The 21760-nt window shown below is 51.8% G+C and overlaps 1 protein-coding gene across 14 annotated transcripts in view; it reads right to left on the bottom strand.

Moving 5' to 3' along the window:
* Positions 1-19013, bottom strand: part of Plekha6 (pleckstrin homology domain containing A6) — a 136922-nt gene extending 117909 nt beyond the window's left edge. For 3 of the 14 annotated variants that reach the window (XM_021633748.2, XM_021633750.2, XM_021633756.2), the window contains exons 1-3: positions 18546-18882; positions 13431-13507; positions 9943-10000 (exon numbers count right to left, since the gene is read on the bottom strand). In XM_021633748.2, the coding sequence (XP_021489423.1) occupies positions 9943-10000; positions 13431-13507; positions 18546-18628 (218 nt within the window). In that variant the 5' untranslated portion in view covers positions 18629-18882. Of the gene's footprint in view, positions 1-2139; positions 2533-9942; positions 10001-13430; positions 13508-18545 lie in introns of those variants that run through there. The other 11 variants (XM_060364307.1, XM_060364303.1, XM_021633753.2 and 8 more) reach the window with 9 other exon arrangements.
* Positions 19014-21760: the final 2747 nt, after the last annotated feature.

Genomic DNA, 21760 nt, shown 5'->3' with positions numbered 1-21760 from the left:
CATGCAAACTAGAAAAAGCGTCTTTCAAAAGCAAGTTTTTTTTTTTCTTTTAATCCCCGTGTGAAAGGGAACGCTGTATGTTCTGTGAACCTTCAAAGGGTGGAATGCAGGGTCTGACTCAGACAGGAGAATGTTCCCAGCATGCAGGAAGCTGCTGTGAGGTAAGGAGCCTGGGTCCCCGGGGTTTCCCCAGGGAAGGTTGTCTTAGGCTCAGCGGGGCTTGGAGAGACTTGAGGAGCATCAAGGCAACACGCACAGCAGGAGTCTACCTGAGGTGCTAGATCCTGCTGGGCGTCTGCACAACTTTCTTACTCCCAAAAGAAGTTTGGTTCTGAGAGCATTTTAACCGAGAAAGGCTCATGCCAGCTCTGCCAGCTATGTCAACCCCCTGCTTGGGCCTTGTCCAGCAGGCCGAGCTCTCTCTAGCTCTGCCACCTTCCTCCTGACAGTGACCATCAAATGCGGGCTGCTGAGCAGGCAGTGAGGAAACAGGAGCGCCAACCATGGCCTGCCCAGCTCGCAGTGACACCTTACCCCTGTCTGGAGTGCAGTCCCGGTCAATGCTAGGAGCCGAGAGTGCCTCGGCTGAGCCCACCCGTGGGCGCCACTGGGCCTAGATTAGAAGGGTTCTGACGGCAGCTCAGCCAGGGCAGGCGCCGGGCTCCTCGATTTCCTAAGTAATTACTTAATTTGCACGGAGCAGGAAGAATCCAACTCAATCATCCGGGCAGACACACTAAATGTAATTATCTATGTAATGCGTCCTGCACCATAGCCTTCCTGTGAAAAAGAAAAAGCGGAGTTGAGGGGAGGGAGGCCCCTTTGTCTCTAGCCCGCGCCGCACGCTACCAGGATTAATTACACAAGGCGCTAACACGTTTATCACCTCGCCACCAATGGGAAAACCAAGAGCTTTTAATAATTCATATCTGCAGCCCAGCCCTCTGCGGGGTTGTACGGAGACACAGAACCCGGATCCTTTCTGCAAAGAAAGCCCGGCAACAGTGCAGGTGCCACCGCACTGCCATCCCCAAACCCCACTTCCAACCTAGGCAAGGCTCTGTGACACCCCCCACCCCACCCCCGCAAGATGGGGCTCGGCTTCTGCCCAGGCTAAACCGCAGCTGCCCAGAGGTGATGCTGCAGCTGGACAGTTGCAGCCGCAGAATCCTTCCCACTTCCACAGGGCTCGGAGGTTCGGGGGACCTGGCCAGCACCTGCAGCGCCCTGCAGCCATCTGGACAGGGGCTCCGGCAGAGGCGTGCCAGCTAGGGCTCCGCCCACGCATGCTGGAGACCCGTGGCTGAGTGAGCCACTGGAGATGACAGATGGAGAGCGAGAGGTCTAAAGGGACTTGAGATGAGCTGCCCAGTCCCAAAGGCCACCACCTCTTGGGACACTTACTGAGGGCCATGCCCTTCTCTCTCCCTTGCTCTCCCCCTCCCACCTCTCACTCTCCAGCCAGCCTGGCCTGCAGTCTCAAAGGGCATCTCGCAGTAGCAGCTTCTCCCTCCTCCTCTTGCCCCTTCCTCGCCCCTCCCCCTCCCTTGCAGAGCTCTGGCCACTTCAACCCCAGACTCCTCACACAATAGCCCAGTGCCAGGGCTTTAAACAGCAGCAGCTTGCTTTTCCATCACCAACACTGCATGTTCCTTCACTCGCCATCATCCCCCTGCCCACATACCCTTCAGCAATTACCCACTGAACCGCAGACATCCCCTAAGAAACCAAGAGCCTCTGACCCCTCCCACTGAGAAAGGAGAGCCTCCACCGACCTGAACCTGGCCCCTCGCCCCTTCCATCTCTCCTTCCTATAAGATTAGAGATGGGGTGGGGCTGCACCTTGGAGATTTGGCAGCCCCAAAGCTACCCTCACCCAGAGACGCAATTCAAATATAATCAGTTCAGACTGAGCCGGCCCTTCCTGGGGATTCTGGAGGGGGTGAGGTCACAGAAAGGCTATAATTAGCAATCTCAGCATCCATGATCCCTAAGGAAGCCTGCCAAGACTGAGGATGAAGAAGGCAGTTCACTGCAGTGAAACCCCGGCCTGTGCGGCCAACATCGGCTGCCAACCCTGCTCCAGCCCAACCTTCTTCCTCCCACCTCCTAGATCTGATGCACCTAAATCCGACTCACCGGCTGGGCCTTGGAGGTGTGATCCCGCGCTGAGAGCGCCAAGTGCGAACGCGGAGGCGCCCCTCCCCCAGCTCGGGCCAGCTGGGGTCCTCCTCCCCTGCCCCTGGGGACCCCTTTGGAAGAGAGAGGCTCTGGATCTAATCTGATCTAATCAGTCATCTTCCCGCTGGCAGGTCCCTGGCTCCGGGGAGAGGATGCTGTTGTGGTTACTGCAGGATCCAGCACCTTTCCCAGGCAGAAGCAGCTGGGCATGCTCCATCGGCTCCCGTGGGGATTTCAGAACCACGTGACTCTCCCTCCCCAAGCTGTCACTTAGGATCAGGAGTAAATAGTCCCCAGAAAGGTTTAACTCCATCCACACCAGTGACAAGCTGCTAACCACCCTTGTGGCCCTCCCCGCAGAGAAGACGGGGTTGGTGGGCACAGCCTCCCCAGCCTCCCACAGCCAGGGCAAGGCTGCCCCCCAGAGGGCGTCTGGGCCTGCATGTGGGTGAGCAGCTTTGTCAGAGCCCTCCCGCAGGAGGCCGTAGAAAGCTTATGAAAATTTTTGCCTGTGGGCTTGGCACTATGGTGGGGCCTCGTACATCTATCCTGCCTAGTGGTGGCCTTTCAGCTCGGTGACTGTCCCCATACAGAGGGACCATTCCTGGGTAACAGGAGGGCTTTGCTGGCACCCTGATATTTCCATATTCCATGATAAAATGAAGTTTAAGGAGATCGTTGGTAGAGATCTGGGACCCGTTAAAAACAAACAAACAAACAAACAAAACAGGATCTCCTAGTCTTCAACCCAGAGTAGTCTCCAGTGACCTTGGATGAGGGTGCTAGCCAAGCCTGTGCTAGCCAGAGCCAGGAAGCTTTAAACAATAAGGTTATAGCCCCACTTCTGCTACAAACAGCCTGTGGCCACCCCCTTCTCTCTCCTCTACTGTGCCTCAGTTTCCTTCCTTTCACATCTCTCTGGGAAAGAAGACTCTCTGGGACAATGGATAATTGCAATGGAAACTTTGGTTTCATTGCCAGGATCAGAAAGGACTGGGAGGGATTTACACTTAACTTCCGGGGTTTTATGTGTTGGATGTACCTTGGACCCAAAGCTGGAGGCCACACTACTGAGGTCACTTCATAGTCTAAGAAGCAGGAACTGACAAGTACCCGCGAGGCCCCACCCACACGATAATTCTATTGTTAATGGACTGTCTTGATTTAAAGAGAGAAAGAGAGAAAGAAAAAAGGAAAGCGCAGCCTGGCATGCCTATGTGCAGTTGGTTGAGCACTTGTCCAGGACACATGAAATGAAGCCCTAGGTTTGAAAAACAGCGCCCCATAAAGTGTGCTACAGGCAAGGAAATCAGAAGCTTTTTTTTTAGACAGGGTTTCTCTGTGTAGCCTTGGCTGTCCTGGATTTGCTTTGAAGTCCAGGCTAGCCTTGAGCTCATATCCATCTGCCTACCTCTGCCTCTGCCCCCCTGACTGCTGGGATTAAAGGTATGCAATATCACACCCAGCTGAAGATCAGAAGCTTAAAGCTATTCTTGGCTACTTAACGAATTCAAGGCCAGCCTGGGCTACGTAAGACCTTGTCTCAAAAGAAAAATGAACAGAGAAAAAAAAAAAAAAGGCAGCCACTCCTCCCTCCAGCTGAGTGAGTCTCTCCACAGTGTGTAAGCACCCCAGCGTAAGCATCATTTTTGTCACCTGGAGTACTTTTCTTTAAAAAAAAAAAAAAATCTGCTTTAGAAGGTACAAGAGAACACTTCTCTCCCAACACCCAGGAAGAGATAGATTAGGGGAGTGGAGATATGGGGGAGACTTGATGGGATAAAGTCAGGGCCTGGGGAGGTACCTAAGGACAATCCTCATCCCTGCTGAGAGCAGCTGAGCACAGAGCAGCCTAGCTGCTCTCTTGGGAGGGTTTCCCCTCTCCTCCTCTCAGCTAGAGGAGCTGCCAGGCTGGTCCTCAATGACTCTGGGAAAGCCTGTCAGCTAAAGGGGCAGGGAAGTTGTGAGTAAGGGCCCAGTGCCAGGCCCAGTTCACCTACCCAGCTCTCCAGGACTTGGCAAGGATGCCTGGTACAGGTGGGGCCGAGTCAGCTTCTAGGTAGCCAGAAATGAGGGGCTCTTGCAAGTCTCTGGCTTTAAGAACTTGATAGACCAAAGGAGGGCTGAAAGAGAGATTTCAGTATGCAAGAAGGGGAATGGAAAGAGACAAGGACCCCAGCGCATGTGCCACACAATCCTGAGGTAGATGAAAAGGGCAGCCAACAGACAGTCCTGCTGGGCGGGTTTCCTCTTTGGCAGACAGAGAGTGAGAGCTCTAGACAAGGCTCCGGCTCACCCAGGAGCCTGAGCCAGGAGGGTAGCTTCTAGAGGACAGAGGCTCCAGGGGGTATGAGAAGCCAAATAGATGACTGGGCTGGGCACAGTGCCTTCCTGCTGAGGAGCAAAATGGGAGATGTACAAGGGCTTATGGGGCTGGCAGGATGGAGGAGGGAGAGCTGAGAAAGCAAGTACTTCTTGCCAAGTCTAAATCTTTCCTCTGTTAGCCCAGCCGAGAAGCAAACAGCTCCCGGGAAAGGCTGAGGAGGAGGCCTGATGAAGAAGGATCCTCAAAAAACAGCATCTCTGTAGTCCTGCCTCCTCGTGCCAGGCCCAGGCTCACCTCCTCAGTTATACCTTCAGAGGTCATCACCCTCATGCCCTGGTGGTCAGTAAACTGATGGACTAACTGCCCCTCAGTGCCCACCTTTCACTTGGAGACCTTGCCCACCCTGGCCTCCTTCATACCACCTGGGAATCAGGGAGGAGGCCTGATAGCGAGGTTGCTAAAAGACTGGAGTTGCTAAAAGTCTGCTCCACCCCTAACTAATGCAGTGCCTTTGAAATGGGCTCTTGACTGCTGAGCCTCAGTTTTCCCCATCTGTAAAAGAGGCTTCTCTGCAGCTCCAATCACTGATTGATTTTTCTCCTTATCTGTCTCATTCTTTCCTGTCCTGAGTGAAATTTGCCTTTCTTGGGCAGAGCTGATAGGACTGCTATACCCAAACTGCTGCCCTGTGGCTTTCTCTCCTCCATCCTGCCCAGAGAACAGCAGAACAGTGCTTGGTGGCTCCACCTTAGGGCCTAGAGGGCCTCCTCTGGGTCTGTCTGGACTCTTGGTGGCCTGCACAACCTCTAGAAAAATACTAGTGCTTCATCATGAAGCTCTTAAGCATCTGTGGGGAGAGCCCTGGCTTCTGCATCTCTGTGTGCCAGCAACCCCTGCAATGGCTGTTCTTGCACAGAGGTCTAAGTAGGTGTGAAGTTTCCTACTAGGCACCTTCCTGCAGGAACTGTTCAGACCAGAACAGGAAGAAGTGCTAGGTGGGGTCTAGCTGGTCTAACTGGGTGGGGTCCCTGGGTGGAGGAGCAGTGGGAGTTATCAGGGTGTGGTCCTGTAGGCCACCCCTCTGCTGAGTCTCCTGCCCTGACAACTCTGACAGGAGGGGCACTCCTGAAGACAGAAATGACCGGTTCCACAACAGGCGGCTTGTGTAGAAGGAGACCAGGCCATATTTCCTATTGGGCTAGGAATTGCTTTTACATAACTGGCTCACAAGCCTCAGAAGTCCAGCAGCCCCACAGGGACAGAACTGCAGTAAGGGAGGGTGGAGATGGCCCCAGGTCCTGGCAACCTTTGGAAAGTCTGGTCTGCAGACCACGTGTACTCTGCTCCCCCCCTGTGGATCGGTCTGGTAAGTGCACATAGGCCACAATGAGCTCTAGCTATTAGCTTTTCTCTCTTCTCACAGCCACTCCATTCTTGGCAATGACACTTTTAAAACCTCAGCACACTGGAGCAATATACCAGTAGCAGGCACCGTGAGACATGCTTCCAAAATACCACAAAGGGACAGGCTTAATGAGACACGGTTATCATACCTGTTAAACACCCAGCCCAGAGAATCTCAGTATTTGTTCCTTGAAATGTGACTCACTGTGCTAGAAGAAACATCTCCCCAGATTATCTGAACATCTGACTTTTTAAAATTACTTCTTAGGATCCGTGTGTAGAGTCCTCACACTTCCTACTTTACCTCCCAATCAAATGCCAGTAGCCTTACTGAGACTTGACTGTTCATGGAAAATGAGGCATTCAGGAAGCATTCGTTCATTGACATGCTCATTTGGTGAGGGGTATGAAGCCCCAGGCATCAAGAATGCTGAAGGCAGCTGTGGCATCACGATAAGAACACAGCAGTGAAATCACCCACAGCAACTGCCTCCCAGGTTGGATTTCTGAATGTTCTCACTTTTCCTATTATTTGCTAAAACAGAGATGACAGAGCCACCCTTACCAAGGGATTAAATGAGATAATGTAATAAAGCCCTAAGCTCTTGAGAGTGGCTACTACTGTGGACATTTTCATTATAATACACAATAAGACAATATTATCTCTCTCTCTCTCTCCAGCCTTCATAGGCATCCCTGTGTCATCCCTTCCCCTGGAGGAGTCCTCAACCCATGGTTCTCAAGATGGTCTCAGAACAGCAAACTCCCATCAGCTAGAAGCCTGCTCAACCTAAGAAGCCTAGACCCTCTGAGTCAGGAACTCTGGGGAAGGCCCAGCAATCTGGATTTTGGGAACCCTGCAGTGATGTGGGTACATGGTGGGAATGGAGAATCGCTGATGGAGGAGAACTGGCCTGTATGGAAATAAACAATTGTGATGCCCATGGGCTTCCCCATAAAGGGAGAACATGGGAGGGACATGGAGACTGGTCCTCACAGCTGGAGGGAGTAACATGAACAAGGCTTCCTCGAGTGAAAAAAAAGGTGTACAAGGAGGGAACCCCAGAGACTTGCTGTGGCTGGAGAGGTGAAAGGGAAGGAGCTGAGCTGGTCGGGAAGCCTGGAATTTAGGCCTTACCCTGTATGTGATGGAAACAGGGAAAGGTTTTAGCAGAGAATGACATGAACACTTGTATCCTGGGAGGAAGACACTGGGCAGCATTCTGACCCAGGCTCAAGAGGATCAACAGAGAAGCTACTAGAAAGTTCTAGGTAGAGATGAACTCAGGGATGCTGGGAACTAAGCAGCCTGTTAGACAGCAGGAGTGATGGACCCACGGGGAGGACAGGGAAGGGAAGGTGAGGCTCTCCTCTGTGGTGGTCTGCAGAGAGGATAATTCATGTTGGCACCCACTGAATAAAGGGGCTCTGGAGAAAGTTACAGACTGGTTGCTGCATCAGTAATTAATTGTGTTATTTATATCCCGTTTTCCCTACCCACCTGTTTCAGTAAATAGTGGGTCCTATAATGTATTGGAGAGATTCTAGGATAACAGAAAGCAAAATGAGTGGAAGCTGTTCTCAAAGTCTACTCAGCAACAGATGACTACCAAAAAGTAAACAAGCTGATGCAAGGCTTGGCAGTGCTGTGCCTAGTGAGGGTTGTGGCTCTAGTGCCACAAAAGAACCAACTGACAAGTAGGACCCAGATACCTGGCTAGAGGAGGAAGAGAAGTACTCCAGGAACAGCACATGCAAAGGTCCTGCTGTGGGTCTGGGCTTAACATGAAGGAGGCAAAGAAAGATGAGCATCAAACCAGGCGCATGCCTTTAATCCCAGCACTTGGGGAGGCAGAGGCAGGCGGATCACTTGAGTTCGAGGCCAGCCTGAACTACAAAGCAAGTCCAGGATAGCCAAAGCTACACAGAGAAACTCTGTCTCAAAAAAAAAAGGTGGCAATCAGCATGGGTCAATTGTAGAAGAGGTGGGCAGCTCACCCCATCTTAGGTGGTAATTGTTTTAGGTTTATGTTTATTGTGTAAATTGTGTTCTATGTGTGGGTATGTGCATGTGCTTGCAGGTGCACACAGTCGTCCCCTGAAGCTGGAGTTACAGCCAGTTGTGAGCTGCCTAGGTGCTAGTCTTTGGGTCCTCTGGAAGAGCAGCATGTGCTCTTAACGGCTGTGCCATCTCTTCAGCCCCTAGGTGGTAAATTTGAAGGATAGGTGAGATGAAACAACATGAGAGTGTTCAGTAAACAAACTCAGCAACCGAATGTTTACCGAAAAATACTGAGATGATGTTTATAAGATGAGACATGAAGAAAGTGATTAAGTGAAGCCAGGACTGCTTGCGCCCTCATGGAGAGCTCAGCTGTGGAGCCATGTGATAACAGAGCAGTCTCCAAATAAAGCATGTGCAAAAAGGCCTTTACAAAAATGTGTGCGCGTGCACGCATGCACGCACACGCACCTTTAATCCCTGTATTTGGAAGGCAGAGGCAAGTGAAACTCTGAGGTCAAGGACAGCCTCAGCTATGTAGTGAGGTTCAGAACAGTCAGGGCTAAATAATGAGATCCTGTCACAAAAAGGGAAGGTGGGGTATGGGAAGGGAGGTGAGACTGCTTAACAGTTAGGAGCACTGACTGTTCTTCCATCTGGCCCAGGTTCGATTCCCAGCACCCACATGGCGGCTCACAACCATCTGTAACTCCCGTACTGAGGGTTCATCCTCTCCTGGGGAAAATGTGACCTCCGATGACACTGCAGGTGTGTAGTGCCCAGACACATGTGCAAGCAAAACACCATACACATAAAGTAAATAAATAATATATATGTTTAATAACTGAGCTGATGTCTATGCTGGCTGATTCTGGTGCTAGTTATCCTTAACATTTTTTAAATTGTTGTTGTTATCATTATTTTATTATTATTAGGAAGAGGAGTACTGGACCTCACAAATGCTAAACAAGTGCTTACCACTGAGTCATATCTCCAGCCTCTTTTGCTTAGGTCTCCCTAAGTTAGCCAGACTGGCCTAGAACTTACCACATAGCCTAGGTGGGACCTTAATTTAGGATCCTGCTTCCTCTGTCTCCTGAAAACAGCAGCACCAGGCCCTGATAGGGATGAGGATTTCAAACAAAGGAGGACTAGGACTGGCACCTTCCTCTCTAGAAACTACGGATATCTCTGACAGAGACAACACCCCAGCACCAGGACAGTGGGCATCAGGACTCTTTGGTGGCTGCAGAATACAGAGGTGGTTCGGGAAAGAAGCCCACAGGCTCGGGACACAGAGTTTCACTTCTGGCAGGAAGCTAGAACTGAGCTTTCAGGGAGATGGAGAGACAGAGAGACATACAGAAAGACACTAAGTTCCAGCCGAAGGAAATGAGTCCACATGTATGGCTGTGGACCTCCAAAGTGGGAAGAGCTGCATCCTCTGCCTGCCTGCTTCTAGCCAAGCAGCTTCCCAAGGCTGACGCTCAGCCACGCCTGAGTCAAGACTCATTTGCTCACATGACCTGGCCAACCACTTAGAGGAAAGAAAACACTCCACATCCCAAGGGCCACAGAGGCCCCCATCCAGAAGAACAAGGGCAGCTGGGCATGGCTTTGCCTCTGGCAGCCTGTTTGCTCCCAAAAACTCACCCCCAACATCTACACCCCACTTTACATCTCAATGTTTCATCTCTTTCCTCTCAGCCCTTACCTGGTACAGATTCTCCTACACTCTGGATGAGCCACTTGTTCTGCCGGTTCAGCCCGGCCCAGCCCTCCATGGACCCTACCCCAGAAACCTTTCTGTGACTCACACTAGCCATCCTTAGGCCAAGACACATGCCGAAGTGTACCTGGTGCTTCTCAGTGCCTCTGGGCCACCCGCAGACCCAGCGGCTGCACCGTATGTGATATGACAGATGCTTTAGTCACCTCTCCTCCCTAGGAGGCATCTGTGACTGGGACAAAAGCCAGGCCAAAGGTGAGTTCAAATAAATAAATAAATAAAAGGAAACTCTCTACTCACTTGATGAAGTATACAGCTCCTTCCGGGGTGGAATCCATCTCCCAACCCTTGGGCAAACCTACAAGGAAGCAAAACCACGAGCTGAGAAGTCCTGGAAGCAGATTCTCTCCTTACCTTTACCCAGTAGCCTGGGGCCTGGAATGGCAGGAAAATTCCAGGGGAAGCCACAGTGTCCAAGCAGCCACTGTACTCCCTCCCATTACTCCTAGCATCCAAATCGTCATCAAATGAGGAGAAAGATGACTGTCAATGGAGGCTCCTCTTGCAATGAACAAATCAGAGAGCAAGGCAACAGAATAAATCACTGCTTGTTGCCTTTTCTCATTTACCCCACAAATGTTTTCTGAGCATCTGGGCGTGGTTAGCACCAGATCATGAGACACAGTATGCTTGTCGTGTAAGGTCTTCAGACCTCCTCATCACAGAGGTCAAAGCTAATACAAAGGGCAGGTGACTCACCTAAGACTCATAGGCCCTTAGTAGCCAAGATCTAACTGGGACACAATTCTCTGCATCCCAGACCACTGTTGGGACTTTCTGACTGCCGCTTTACCATGAGGCATTGAGGCCTTGGGGAACAGGCCCCAAAAAACAGAAACTGCCTTGTGAACATCAACAGCATCTTTTTTTTGGGGGGGGGAAGTATCCACAAAGAATCTCCAAGAGGTCAATGGCACAGCCTCACAGTGACAAGGTTTGAATTTGACCTTGGCCAGGAGGTACTATGGTCACAGCACCTCCATATCCAGAGAGCCTGGTCAGGACCTGACTTGCCTGCTATCTTTGGGTTACTGCTGCTGTGATGAAATGCCATGAGCAAAGCAACTGGGGGAGAAAAGGACTAAATCAACTTACACTTCCAAATTGCTGCTTATCACCAAAGGAAGTCAGGACAGGAACTCAAACAGGGCAGGAACCTGGAGGCAGGAGCTGATATGGAGGCCGTGGAGTAGTGCTGCTTACTAGCTTGCTCATTGAGGTTACTCAGCCTACTTTCTTATAGAACCCAGGACCACAGGCCCGGGGATGGCCCCACCCACAGTGAGATGGACCCTCTGACATCAATCACGAATTCAGAAAATGCCCTACAACCTTGCCTACAGCCCAGTCTTATGGAAGCATTTTCTCAATTGAGGCTCCCTCCTCTCAGGTGACTCTAGCCTGTGTCAAGTTGACATAAGACTAGCTAGCACAGCTGCTCACTCCACCAAAATAGACACACGAGCCAAGTCCCGCCTTCCCAGCTCAGAGATTCTCCCATCCCACAGGAGAAAACTTTAAGAGAATCTCCATCAGTCAGAGCTGGTGCAGACCATTCCTCCTGTAGGGAGCAGAAGTCCCCTGGTTGGCACATGAAAATCGGAGAGGATTCTCTTGGCACTCATTGCTTCTCTTTTGGTCAGTCGAAACACCTGCCTTGGGTGGGAGGTTACAAGGCACAGGTGCCTTCTATTAGTCGAAATCTGCCATCATCTTACCTCCTGCTCTGGGCTACATGCTGCAGGGAGCAGAGCCCGGATTTGGAAGAGTGGCTGCCTAGTTTTTTGATCCACCACCTTATTCACTTGTATTTCTGAAGAGCCTGTACTTCCATCATTGCTGTCATTTCAGCAAAACAAGTGTAGTTCCTGGCCTCCTGACCCCCAGGAACTGCCCCAGAGGAATATGACCTCAGCATCTGGAGTACCCCTTCTCTGACACACATGACACCTCTATTAGTGTATCTAAGGTACAGTATGAAGTGGGTGTCAGACCAAGAAGGAAACTGAGGCCCAGACAGGTTAGTCAACTTGCTTAAAGGTCACACAGGAAGCATCTGGGCTGGGGTGTGAGTGCTGGTCTGCCATCTCCAGAGCCTACACTCTTGCCTCTGTGTGGCTCCATAAATGCTACTTGTTCCCCTCTGTCCCTGTGGGAGGACGCTCCCATTCAGAAGGGTGTGGGTTGGCAGCCTCCCCAAGTAGAGGGATCCCCATTGGGTCAGAATCATAAATAATCCTGACACTGTGATGTGCTGGGAAAGAGGCCAGTGTGGTCTCTGTCCTCTGCCTTTTCTAGCAATTCCCCTCCACACTGCCCTCTCTGCCTGGGCAACACCGAGAACGCTTATGTTCCTGTCCAGGCGAAGTGCCCGCTCAGGCAGCTGCCCTCTCAGCAAGCTTCAGGGGCATCTTAACTCCTTCCCAGCCTTGGATAACCAGTCAGAAGCAACCAAAATGGAAAGAATTGGCCTAGGCTCAGAACCTTCCATGTCCTACCTAGGGCAACGCTGCTCTCAATTGGAGCAACTGAGGCCTTGCACCAGCACAACCAGCCAGCAGAAGAAACAGGTTGCAACATGGTGGCAGGGGGCCTCATTTCACTTACTGGAGATGAACAGTGGCAACAGCAAGCCCCAACCCCTTTCTTGTGGAGCCAGCTTGGTGCTTACAGCCACCTTGTAAGGTTGATAATCCTGTTCCATTTACACAGATGCAGAAAACACGTTCCAGAAGAACCAAGCCCCTGCCCAGGACCACACTGGGAGCAGAAAAGCCACCATTGGAACTAGGACCCTGCACCATCAAAAGTGCATCTCACCACAGCCTCCCTTCACTTGTTAGCCAGGGGGCCCTGAGCCCAGTTCTTCCTCCCTGCTCTTCATTTTCCTCCCCTCGAACGCAGGAGTTGGGCTCCATTGGTCCCTGAAACCTCTTTCCCTGAATCCAACACAGATCTAAATGAAGTAGGCTCTGAGGTCAGTGAGACCCTCCCTTCACCCATCGAGATGGCTGTGCCCTGGGAGTGACCAAGGCTGGTGTCTGGCCCGGGTCAGGCTGTAAAGGGCCAGAGGCTGTCCCACAGTCCTACTCATGTGCCTCTCTGTCCTGGCCTCTCTTCTTAGAGGAAGGCCTTTCACTCACTTGCAGGGCTCTAGGCCTTCTGATTCCCAGGGTCTTTACCCCTGTAACCCAAACTGAAGTCTTTCTCTGGCTGATTCTTGTGTGCTGTTGGCTATACACATCCCACCTTTCCTACTAGCCTGGGAAGTCTAAGAGGGCAAGAAGGAAACCAGTATTAGCCTGGGCCTCTTCCTCCTCCGCTGAGGAATTCCACCAACCACCAAGGGTTATTTGCATTTAAATTAATTAAGATTACTTCCAGTCCACCTTGGGCTAACCACAGTCCCAGGGCTCAATAGCACCCATGGCTAAGGGCAGCTAGCTGTCTTAAGCAGCACAGGGGTCGGGTTCTGCCCAGTCCAATAGCTTTCAGACAGAGGCAACCTTCAGGTTGCTCTGTCCCTCTAAGATCTGTCCCTCGTACTAACGGTAGAGACTGGGCCCCTTAGAGGTGTTCTGCGCTATACCCCAGGGGCCCTCCAGAGGCTAAGGTGAGTCTACTCATGGCAAAGGGGAAGTCAAAAAAGGTCTGGGGCCAACGGTTTCTGTGGCAACTTCAAGCTCTTGCCTCATCAACTGCAAAGGCAGGGGCAGGTGGCTCCTTACCTGGGCCGGAGGAATGTCCACTCTGGATGGGTGAGTCCGTACCAGGGTGCACCCAGCTGGTTGACTTCTCCTCATCACTGTGGAAGGACCAATAAGGACTGGTTAGGTTCACAAAGGGCTTCCTGGAGCAGAGCCCTCCCTCCTGAGATGGCCATGCCCACCTACCATCCATTCGTGTGTGTGTGTGTGTGTGTGTGTGTGTGTGTGTGTGTAAAGCCATGTCTGAAGCCTTAGAGGCACGCATCATCTAATCTCTGGCCTTGAACAATACACTAGCCCAGCAGGAAAGCAGATAGGAGCGCAGACTCTAGGCTGCAGGTGCAGCTCTGCCACAGTGGACAGAATGCCCAGTGGGGCCCGTAGAGTTCACTGAAGAGAGGCTGAGAGGTAGTCACTTTGCAGCTGCAGTGCTATAGATTTTCATTGGCAGCATTCCCTCCATGCAGGAATCTGAAAGAAAGCTGGGTGTGGTGGCACACGCCTTTAACCCCAACACTCGGGAGGCAGGGGTCTCTGTGAGTTGGAAGCCAGCATGATCTATGTTATCAAGTTCCAGGTCAATCAGGGCTACATAACATTCTGAAATGCTATCTCAAAAAAAAAAAATTAAAAAGATTGAGGACAGATCTACAGTAGAAACCTTGTCTTGTACATATAAGGCCCTGAGTTCTACCCCTAGAACCAAAAAGACAACTCAGTTGTCTCAGGAACAACTGACAATTCATTAGATCCACAAAGGAAGAGTCTACTTGACTTTTGTTGTAAGACATACAAGAAACTCCATGTGTGTGTAAATCAATGTTCTGATATACCATCAGAAAAATACCATCAAGTCCAGATAATGAACCCCCGACTCCTTGTGACCCTTTCTGCTTCCTGTCTCTCATCCTCCCAGCCCTGTCTACCCACCGAGCTCTTCCTATCTTCAACTCCCCAGCCACACCCAACTGCTTAGAACACATTTTATCAAATTTCTAGCTTACACAGAAGGAATCATCCAGGCCAGACATCTCTTTCTTAACCTCCTTCCCCTTTCCATTCTTCCTTCCAAACTGTAGTGTTAGTAACTCATGAATGGCCCTTAGCAACAAGAAGGATGCACCAGTGTGCCCATCCATTCCCGTGTGATGGACATACTGGTTGTTCTCAGCCTGGGGCAATAGGAGCAAAACTGCTATGGACATCTGTGGGCAGTGAGGAGACATGTGGCCTTTTTCTTTTGACTTCATCAATTTTTTTTTCCTCTGAGGCTAGATGTGCTTTGCAGAGAGACCCACCCTCTGTCGAGCAAAGAGATAAAGTCACAGTTCTGGTGGCCTCTGCACTCTGGAGCCACTGGGAGCTGCAGGAGATGGCCTCTAGCAGCAGGGTCTGGGGTCTGGCTTTGGTGCTGGCTAGAAGCCAGAGAGGAAGGCCGGGAATGCAAAAGGCTTGAGGGAGCAGATGGCTGCCCTCAGCCTCCCCTCCTCTCACATAGTTGCTCTCACCCCAGACTTTCCCTCTGTCTCTACCTCACTTAGATGCTGTGTACAGCCACATCAACAGGATGACTTTCCACCACAGGGAAAGTCCCCCTACCAACCTCCTCTTGTCAGCCTGGCCCAGAACAGGTGACTGAGGGTTACCTGGCCTTCCTTGTCACTGATGGGGAATCTAGCCTTGGGAGGGCTGGTTCGCTACAAATCCAGTCTTCAGCAGAACTGTTTACTTCATTAGGGTTATCTGTGTGTGGCCACCCTAGGCCTTCCCACCAGCCGAATCCCAGCCTGCCTCTCTTACACACCCCACTCCACTGCTCTCAAGGTCTCTCTCTTTAATTTTCTTTTTATTGTTGTTTGTTTTTTTGTTTTCTGAGACAGGGTTTCTCTGTGTAGTGTTGGCTGTCCTTGACTCACTTTGTAGACAAGGCTGGCCTCGAACCCACAGAGGTACACCTGCCTCTGCCTCCCAGAGCACTGGGACTATAACCATGCGCCCCACATCCAGCTTTTCTTGTTGTTTTGATTTGTTTTGTTTTTCAAGACAGGGTTTCTCTGTGCAGCTCTGGCTGTCCTGGAACTCACTCTGTAGGCCAGGCTGGCCTCGAACTCAGAGATCCTCCTGCCTCTGCCTCCCGAGTACTGGGATTAAAGGTACACACCAACTCCACCAGGCTTCTACCACAGTCTCTACAGCCCTTAATTGAAGAAAAACTCAAAATCATCGTACTGAAGAAGTGGCAGCCTTCTCCCCTCTGGGGCTAACACTCTGTTGGGGTGTTTTATAGACCCTCTCAACCAAGTGTCCCAGCCTGAATCATGAAATACCTGTCTGTACCCTCCTTCTCAACCCAGCATCCCTTCTGGAGAGAAGTCTCTCCTGCTCCCCCTGCTTCCTGGCCTCCTGCTCAGCAATCCCCATTATTCTGGTTTCTGTTCCTAGCCCCCTGAAGCCACTTTCCAGGAAGGACACCCTCCCATGTTCCTAAGTCCCCTAGCCACTTTCTAACATTTGGCTTTTCTGCTGCATTGACCACTGCTGCCCACCCCTTCCTTCTCAGCTCCCTCTGTCTTCTCTCCTCTCCAGGGATGGCACTGCTCACCTCTGACCCCTTGGTCTCATCCCCAAGCTGGCCTGTCTTTCTCTACTCTCTCCTTAAATACTGATGCTGCCTGGCTATCATCCTGTCCCCTCACTCAAACTTTTCGAGGTCCCACCTCTGCAGGACAACTCCTTGAGGACCCATCTCAGCCCAGGCTTCACTCAAATGCCAGATGGTGTAACCAGCTGCTAAACAACCATATAGACGACACACAGGAACCTCAAGTTCCACATTTCACCACTGAATGTATCCCAACCCACAGGCACAAGCTGAGCCTGATCTTCATCAAACTCAAGTGAGACATTGGGAGATGGCCCTTCCCTTCCTACATTCAGCCACAGGGACACTCTTAATGCTCTCCCTAGAGATGTCTGACTGTCCTTCCACGTTAATCTGCCCCCTCCCAGCAGCTACCTCAGACTTCCAGCTTTCACAGCAGCTTCTGTTCTAGTCTGGAGTCCCCCTAGCCCCTGCCCTCGAAGCTGCCAGAGAGGTCCTCCTGGATGTGCATCCTACAATGGCAAGCCCTGGGGTGAAGTGGCTCTCTGTCCCTTGCAGGATAGAATCTCAACCCTTGTCTACCATTTCAGGCCCCCTCATGCTGCCCACTCCTGCTTCTCTGTTTTATTGTCTCTACATCCCTTGGACCTTCCACTCCACCTCCACTGTGACCCAAGGGTTCTAGATGCCTTTGCCTCAAACCCACCCTGCCTTCCTTCCTTCCATGAACTCCTGCTGCCCAAGGCCACTATACCCTCCTTTTCCCCTTTAGCAGCAGTCAGCATGTGTTCTCTGGATAGCCTCCACATTCCCCTTCAAAGTCTTAGCTCTCCTCCTGGGTTCCAAGTCAGCAGGGCAGAAGTGAAGCCCTCCTGGGACACACCGCGTCATTCTGAGCTTTCTCCCACCACCTTAAAGGCGATCTGTGTAGTTTGTTGCTTTTATTTTTGTGCTGTGGGAAAGAGTGAATGATCAAGGTAAGACCGTGGAGTGAAAAGGAATATTGCGAAGAGGCTAGGAGGCAAACTCTTCTAGGAAATCAACACTCTTGGGAATTCAAACTATCAGGCTGTCTCTCTCTGCTCAGAATAAGAACGGGAAGGGGGACAGAACTTCAGGAATCAGTCTTTGTTGTTGTTGTGTCTGGAGATAGTCTTAGGATATAACTTTGCTTGGCCTGGAAGTCAGAGACCCACTTGCCCTGCCACCAAGCGCTGGGATCAAAGGTGTTCACCATCGAGCCCAGTTTAGTCTTTTCAGTAAGCTCCTTGGATGATTTCTTATTTTAGTTCTATATTTTTGACATAGAGGCTCACCATGTTGCCTAGCTTACTCTCAAAATCTTAGTTCAAGTGATGCCCCTGCCTCAGCCTCTTGGGAAGCTAGGCACACTCCACCACACTTAACCTTAATATTCTTACAGGTTTCGAAGGCTCAAGCCACTGAGGGAAGGGCCTTCCTTTTAACCCTGGAGAAGTTCTGTTATTTAGGCTCCTAACCCTAGGCCACGAACTTCAGTGACGATACCTCTAAGACAACATAATCCCACATCAATTATGATAAATTAGTGCTGATAATGACAGGAGAAAGTGCTATGCAAGTGTGGAAACAGAAACCCCAAACAGCCCGTGGATGGGGTAAAGCCCTGCAAAAGAGAAAGTGGCCGTAGGCTGTGCTGTGATTGACAAGGGGTCCCAGCTCTCCAGACGCCAGACCCGTGGAAACAGTACAGACCCGTGGAAACAGTACAGGGGCTGCTCCTAGGTTCTCTTCGGCTCTAATGTTCTCTGAGTGGCTATCTTGACAAAGAGGAGGCTTGTCAAGTGTGGGAGCAGGCCAAATTGCTGTGCTATATACACTTGCTATATCATTGGGAGAATTTTTTTCCTGGCAAAAGATGACTGTAAGAGAAGCCGGCCAAAAAAGGGGCCAAACATGGCCACTTCGCTATAATGAGATTATGCCACAGCCATTTGGTTTATGAAATTAATAGAACGGTGCTAATTTATCACAAAGAGCAGCAAAGCCTCTCCCTAAAGAATGCTCCAAGCCTTGGGCTTCCTCCTGCCTCCTGACCGCAGACCCAGAGCAGCAGCAGGCAGGGGAGGAGCTGCCGTCCTGAGGACTGGAGTCTTGCAGTGAGCAGGTGGTGGAGGCAAGGGGCTCCTAATTCTTGTCATTTTGCCCAAGTCTGGAGGAAAGAAGTCGCCTGGCCTCCTTTTAGTGTAAGAGCTGGAAGAAATCCTTGCTGCAGGGTGCGGTGGACAGGGAGAAGGCTCAAGGCCGCCTCGCCTGCCCTGCCTCTCCAGCTCGGGGAAGGAAGCCTGTGAGCCTTCCTGGACTTTGACCCATTGAGGAAAAGGCGGGAGTCACATTCAAACAGGTATCTTGATAAACTTATTAGTCAGCCACCCCCTCCCTCCACCCCCCCACCCCCTCCCATCTCCAGCCTGACCCCCAGCCCTGTCACCTTTCAAGTCGTACAACTTTAAAGAAAAAGTGGAAAGGGGGAGGCGAGAAAGAGCCCTACATACTTGATAAAGAAGATTCTACCGCCGCGGTCCACTCCGTAGGTCCATCGGCCTGGCAGGTCCAGCCAGTCGATCTCATCGGCCATCTCTGTGTCCCCGCAGCCCCTCTAGCTCTCCGCGCCCGCCCCCTGCGCCAGGCTGGCGCCCCCACTTTCGGCGCCTCCTAGAGGCGGCGGTGGAGAAGGGGGTCCGGTGTGGTCCGGGCGCACCTCCCGGTCCCCCGGCGGTGACTCTGGCCTCCCGCGGAAGGCGAGCTGGCCGCTAGCCGGGGACGGGCGGGCGCTTAACCCTGGCGGGGCCCGGCCCTAGACACCTCCTGCCTCCCCTGCGCCCGGAGCTCCTCTTCGGACCGGCTCCTGAAGTTCAGTGCCGGGCAATTAGCGTGCTGAGTAATTAGGAGGCTCCCGCTGCCGCGGCTGCTAACGGGCAGCGCCGGCCTCCGTCCGCTCCCGCCAGCCGGCGCGGCGGGGAGCCGCTCCCTCGGAGCCGGCAGGTTGCGCCGAGGTGCGCCCGGCTCGGCGCTCCAGAGCCTTCACTTGAACTGCGGGGCCGGAGGCGGGGCCTGGCTGCGCCGCCTAGGACACTTCCCAGCCCTGGGATGCGCCCGCAGCCCCGCCAGGGCAGGGAAGCAGGCGCCGAGGGCGAGCCTCGAGTCACGCACGGCGCGGAAAGGGGGAAGTGATAACACTCCTTCTGTTGGTGGGAGGTTATGCAGGAACAAAGGTCGAGCGCGGGAAGGGTGGCGCGCCGAGTGCCGCCCGGGACCTAGAGGAGGCCCTTCAAGCCAAGGTGCCAGCCTAACTAGTCCAGCCAGTCCTCACCTTTCCTGCCCAGCACCTTCTCCAAGAAGCCTGCCGTGACTGCAGAGGTTTCTGAGACTCCAATCGCCTTTAGGTTCCTCCAACTCATTTGCTCCCCGCCCCCACCAGGGGCCAGAAAAGGAAAAAAACAAAACAAACAAACAAACAAAACCAGACAGTGAGAGTAGAGGGCCAGTTGTGTGAGAGCCGAATGAAGGTTTCTTGCATTCCGCCCTGAAAAATAAAATAGAACGCTGGGAGAGCCCGTAACTCTGCCTTCGGGGTCAAAGCCAGATTCCACGCAGCTTTTCAGCCTACTGAAGACCTGCTCCAGGGGCTCCAACTAATGCCCACTGTTGCCGTCATATTCCAGACCCAAGGGATAACTCCTCAGATACTGGCAGGAATATCTGTCGTTAAAGGGAGAGATGTGTGGAATGACAGGCGGCAGGTGGCAGACACCCGGGGTCTAAGGGATTTGATCCCCATTCCGTTCAGACCGCTCCCACTCATCCCGTCAGTGACCATAGGGGACTCCACCCCAAGTTTATATGGGCATTCTAGGCTTGTGCCTTATAAATACGCTGGAGTAGTGCTCATTGCAGTACAGAGAGATGGCTGGGTCGCTCCTCTGTCTCACTGACTTAACTTTATAGCCACAGCACTTGGCGGAGCTAGCTGCTGGGTAGTGCTTAAACACTGTTGCAGTCCTGGTTGGGGACTACTTTTCATTCCAGTCATAACCCTGTACTTTCGAATGGAATTTCCATAGTAAATAAAAAACACTAAACGACAGTAGGTTTGTCTGATGGAGATCTTTTTGGAAAACAAAACAACCAGGGACCCTTCCAGTCCCTGAGCCGGGTAACCGAGGAGGACCAGCTGATAGACGGTGAGCTTTGATGGGGCGCCCAGAGCCAATCCTCTTGTCCTAAGTTCAGGAAACTGAGGCGGAGGGAAGGAAAGGCTGGTCGAGGTCCCTTATCAAGGTGGTGGCTAAGAAGGGCCCGCCCATTAGTGTCCTAGACCTGAGGTCTTTCCATTACATCATCCTGCCTCCAGCAGTGGAAAGGAACTCTGCCAGCGTTCACAGGCTGGCTCTAACCGCCAGGCCTTTGTCGAGTCCATTCTCCAGGTGAATAGAAGCAGAAACAAGCAGCATCCAACTCTTTCACCTCCTTAGATCCTGTGCATTCCTCGCAGGAACAGCTACATTTGGTGGTAAATTGGGCCACATCTAAGAAGCAGGCAGAATGTGGGTGTTCCTTAGTCCCTGAACTGGGGGAGGTGAGGGTCAGAGAACAGACTTCCTCCTGGGCCTTGTGAAACACCTGTGAGACTCATCCAGTTGATAAAGCACAGCCGCCTGCCCGGCCGCGATATCCAAGGATCTAAACGGCCAGGACTGCTGCCAAGACGCTTTAAGGGGAAGTACCGGCAAGCAGCACACTCCCATCCAACCTGAGCAACCAGTAAGGGCGGCTGCCTGGGCCGCAAGTGGGTGGAAATGGAAATGGGGACAAAATGAGACCTATTTGAAACATGTGGAGCCTCCTTGTCTTCTCTGAGGGGTCTCAGGCTGGCCTCCTCATAAGAGTGTTGTCCCCTACCCGTGTGTGTGTGTGTGTGTGTGTGCGCGCGAGCGAGCAAAAGAGACACAGAGAGAGAACAAAGTGATCCTGTGCAGAGGCCAGAAGAGGAACTAAGGCGTCCTGCTTTATCATCACTTCTGCCTTATTCCCTTGGGACAGGATCTTTCACTGAACAGGTTCTCTCATTGAAGCTGGGGGCTGGGCTGCCAGCCAGAAAGCCCCAGCAATCCACCTCCTGTCACAGTGCTGGAGCACAGGTGAGCATCTAACCACACCAGGCTTTTATGTGGGGTAGGGGTTTGGGCTCCGCTCTTATATTTGCACAGTGAATGTGCTTGCCTGCTGAGCCATTTCCCCATTCCCATAGTGTCTTATTTAGTCTCTAATCTAGCCTCCTAGGAACATTCGGTTAGATAAGAAAAAGCCAGTGCTTACTATTTCAAAATTTTTTTCACTTGTTTGAAAAATCAGGTATGGAAGTCTTTCTCTTTCCTTCCTTCTTTTCTTTCTATCTTCCTTCCTTCCTTCCTTCTTTCCTTCCTTTCTTCCTTTCTTTCTTCCTTTCTTTCTTTCTTTTTTGAGACAGGGTTTTTCTGTGCAGCCTTGGCTGTCTTGGACTTGCTTTGTAAACCAGGCTGGTCTCAAACTTACAAAGCTCTACCTGCTTCTGCCTCCCTAAGTGCTGAGATTACAGGCATGCGCCACCATGCACAGCATGAAAGTCTTTTTTCTAACTATAGTGTGTTGTCAGTAATATTTATTTTGCAGTGTTGGGAAATAGAATCCATACCCTTGTACATTCTGTAAGTGCTCTGCTTCTAAGCCA

The sequence above is a fragment of the Meriones unguiculatus genome, chromosome 11 (assembly GCF_030254825.1).
Source record: "Meriones unguiculatus strain TT.TT164.6M chromosome 11, Bangor_MerUng_6.1, whole genome shotgun sequence".
In the NCBI taxonomy this organism is placed as follows: Eukaryota; Metazoa; Chordata; class Mammalia; order Rodentia; family Muridae; genus Meriones; species Meriones unguiculatus.
Note: the sequence above shows the minus strand (reverse complement) of the source record. Positions and strands in the feature narration are given on the sequence as shown.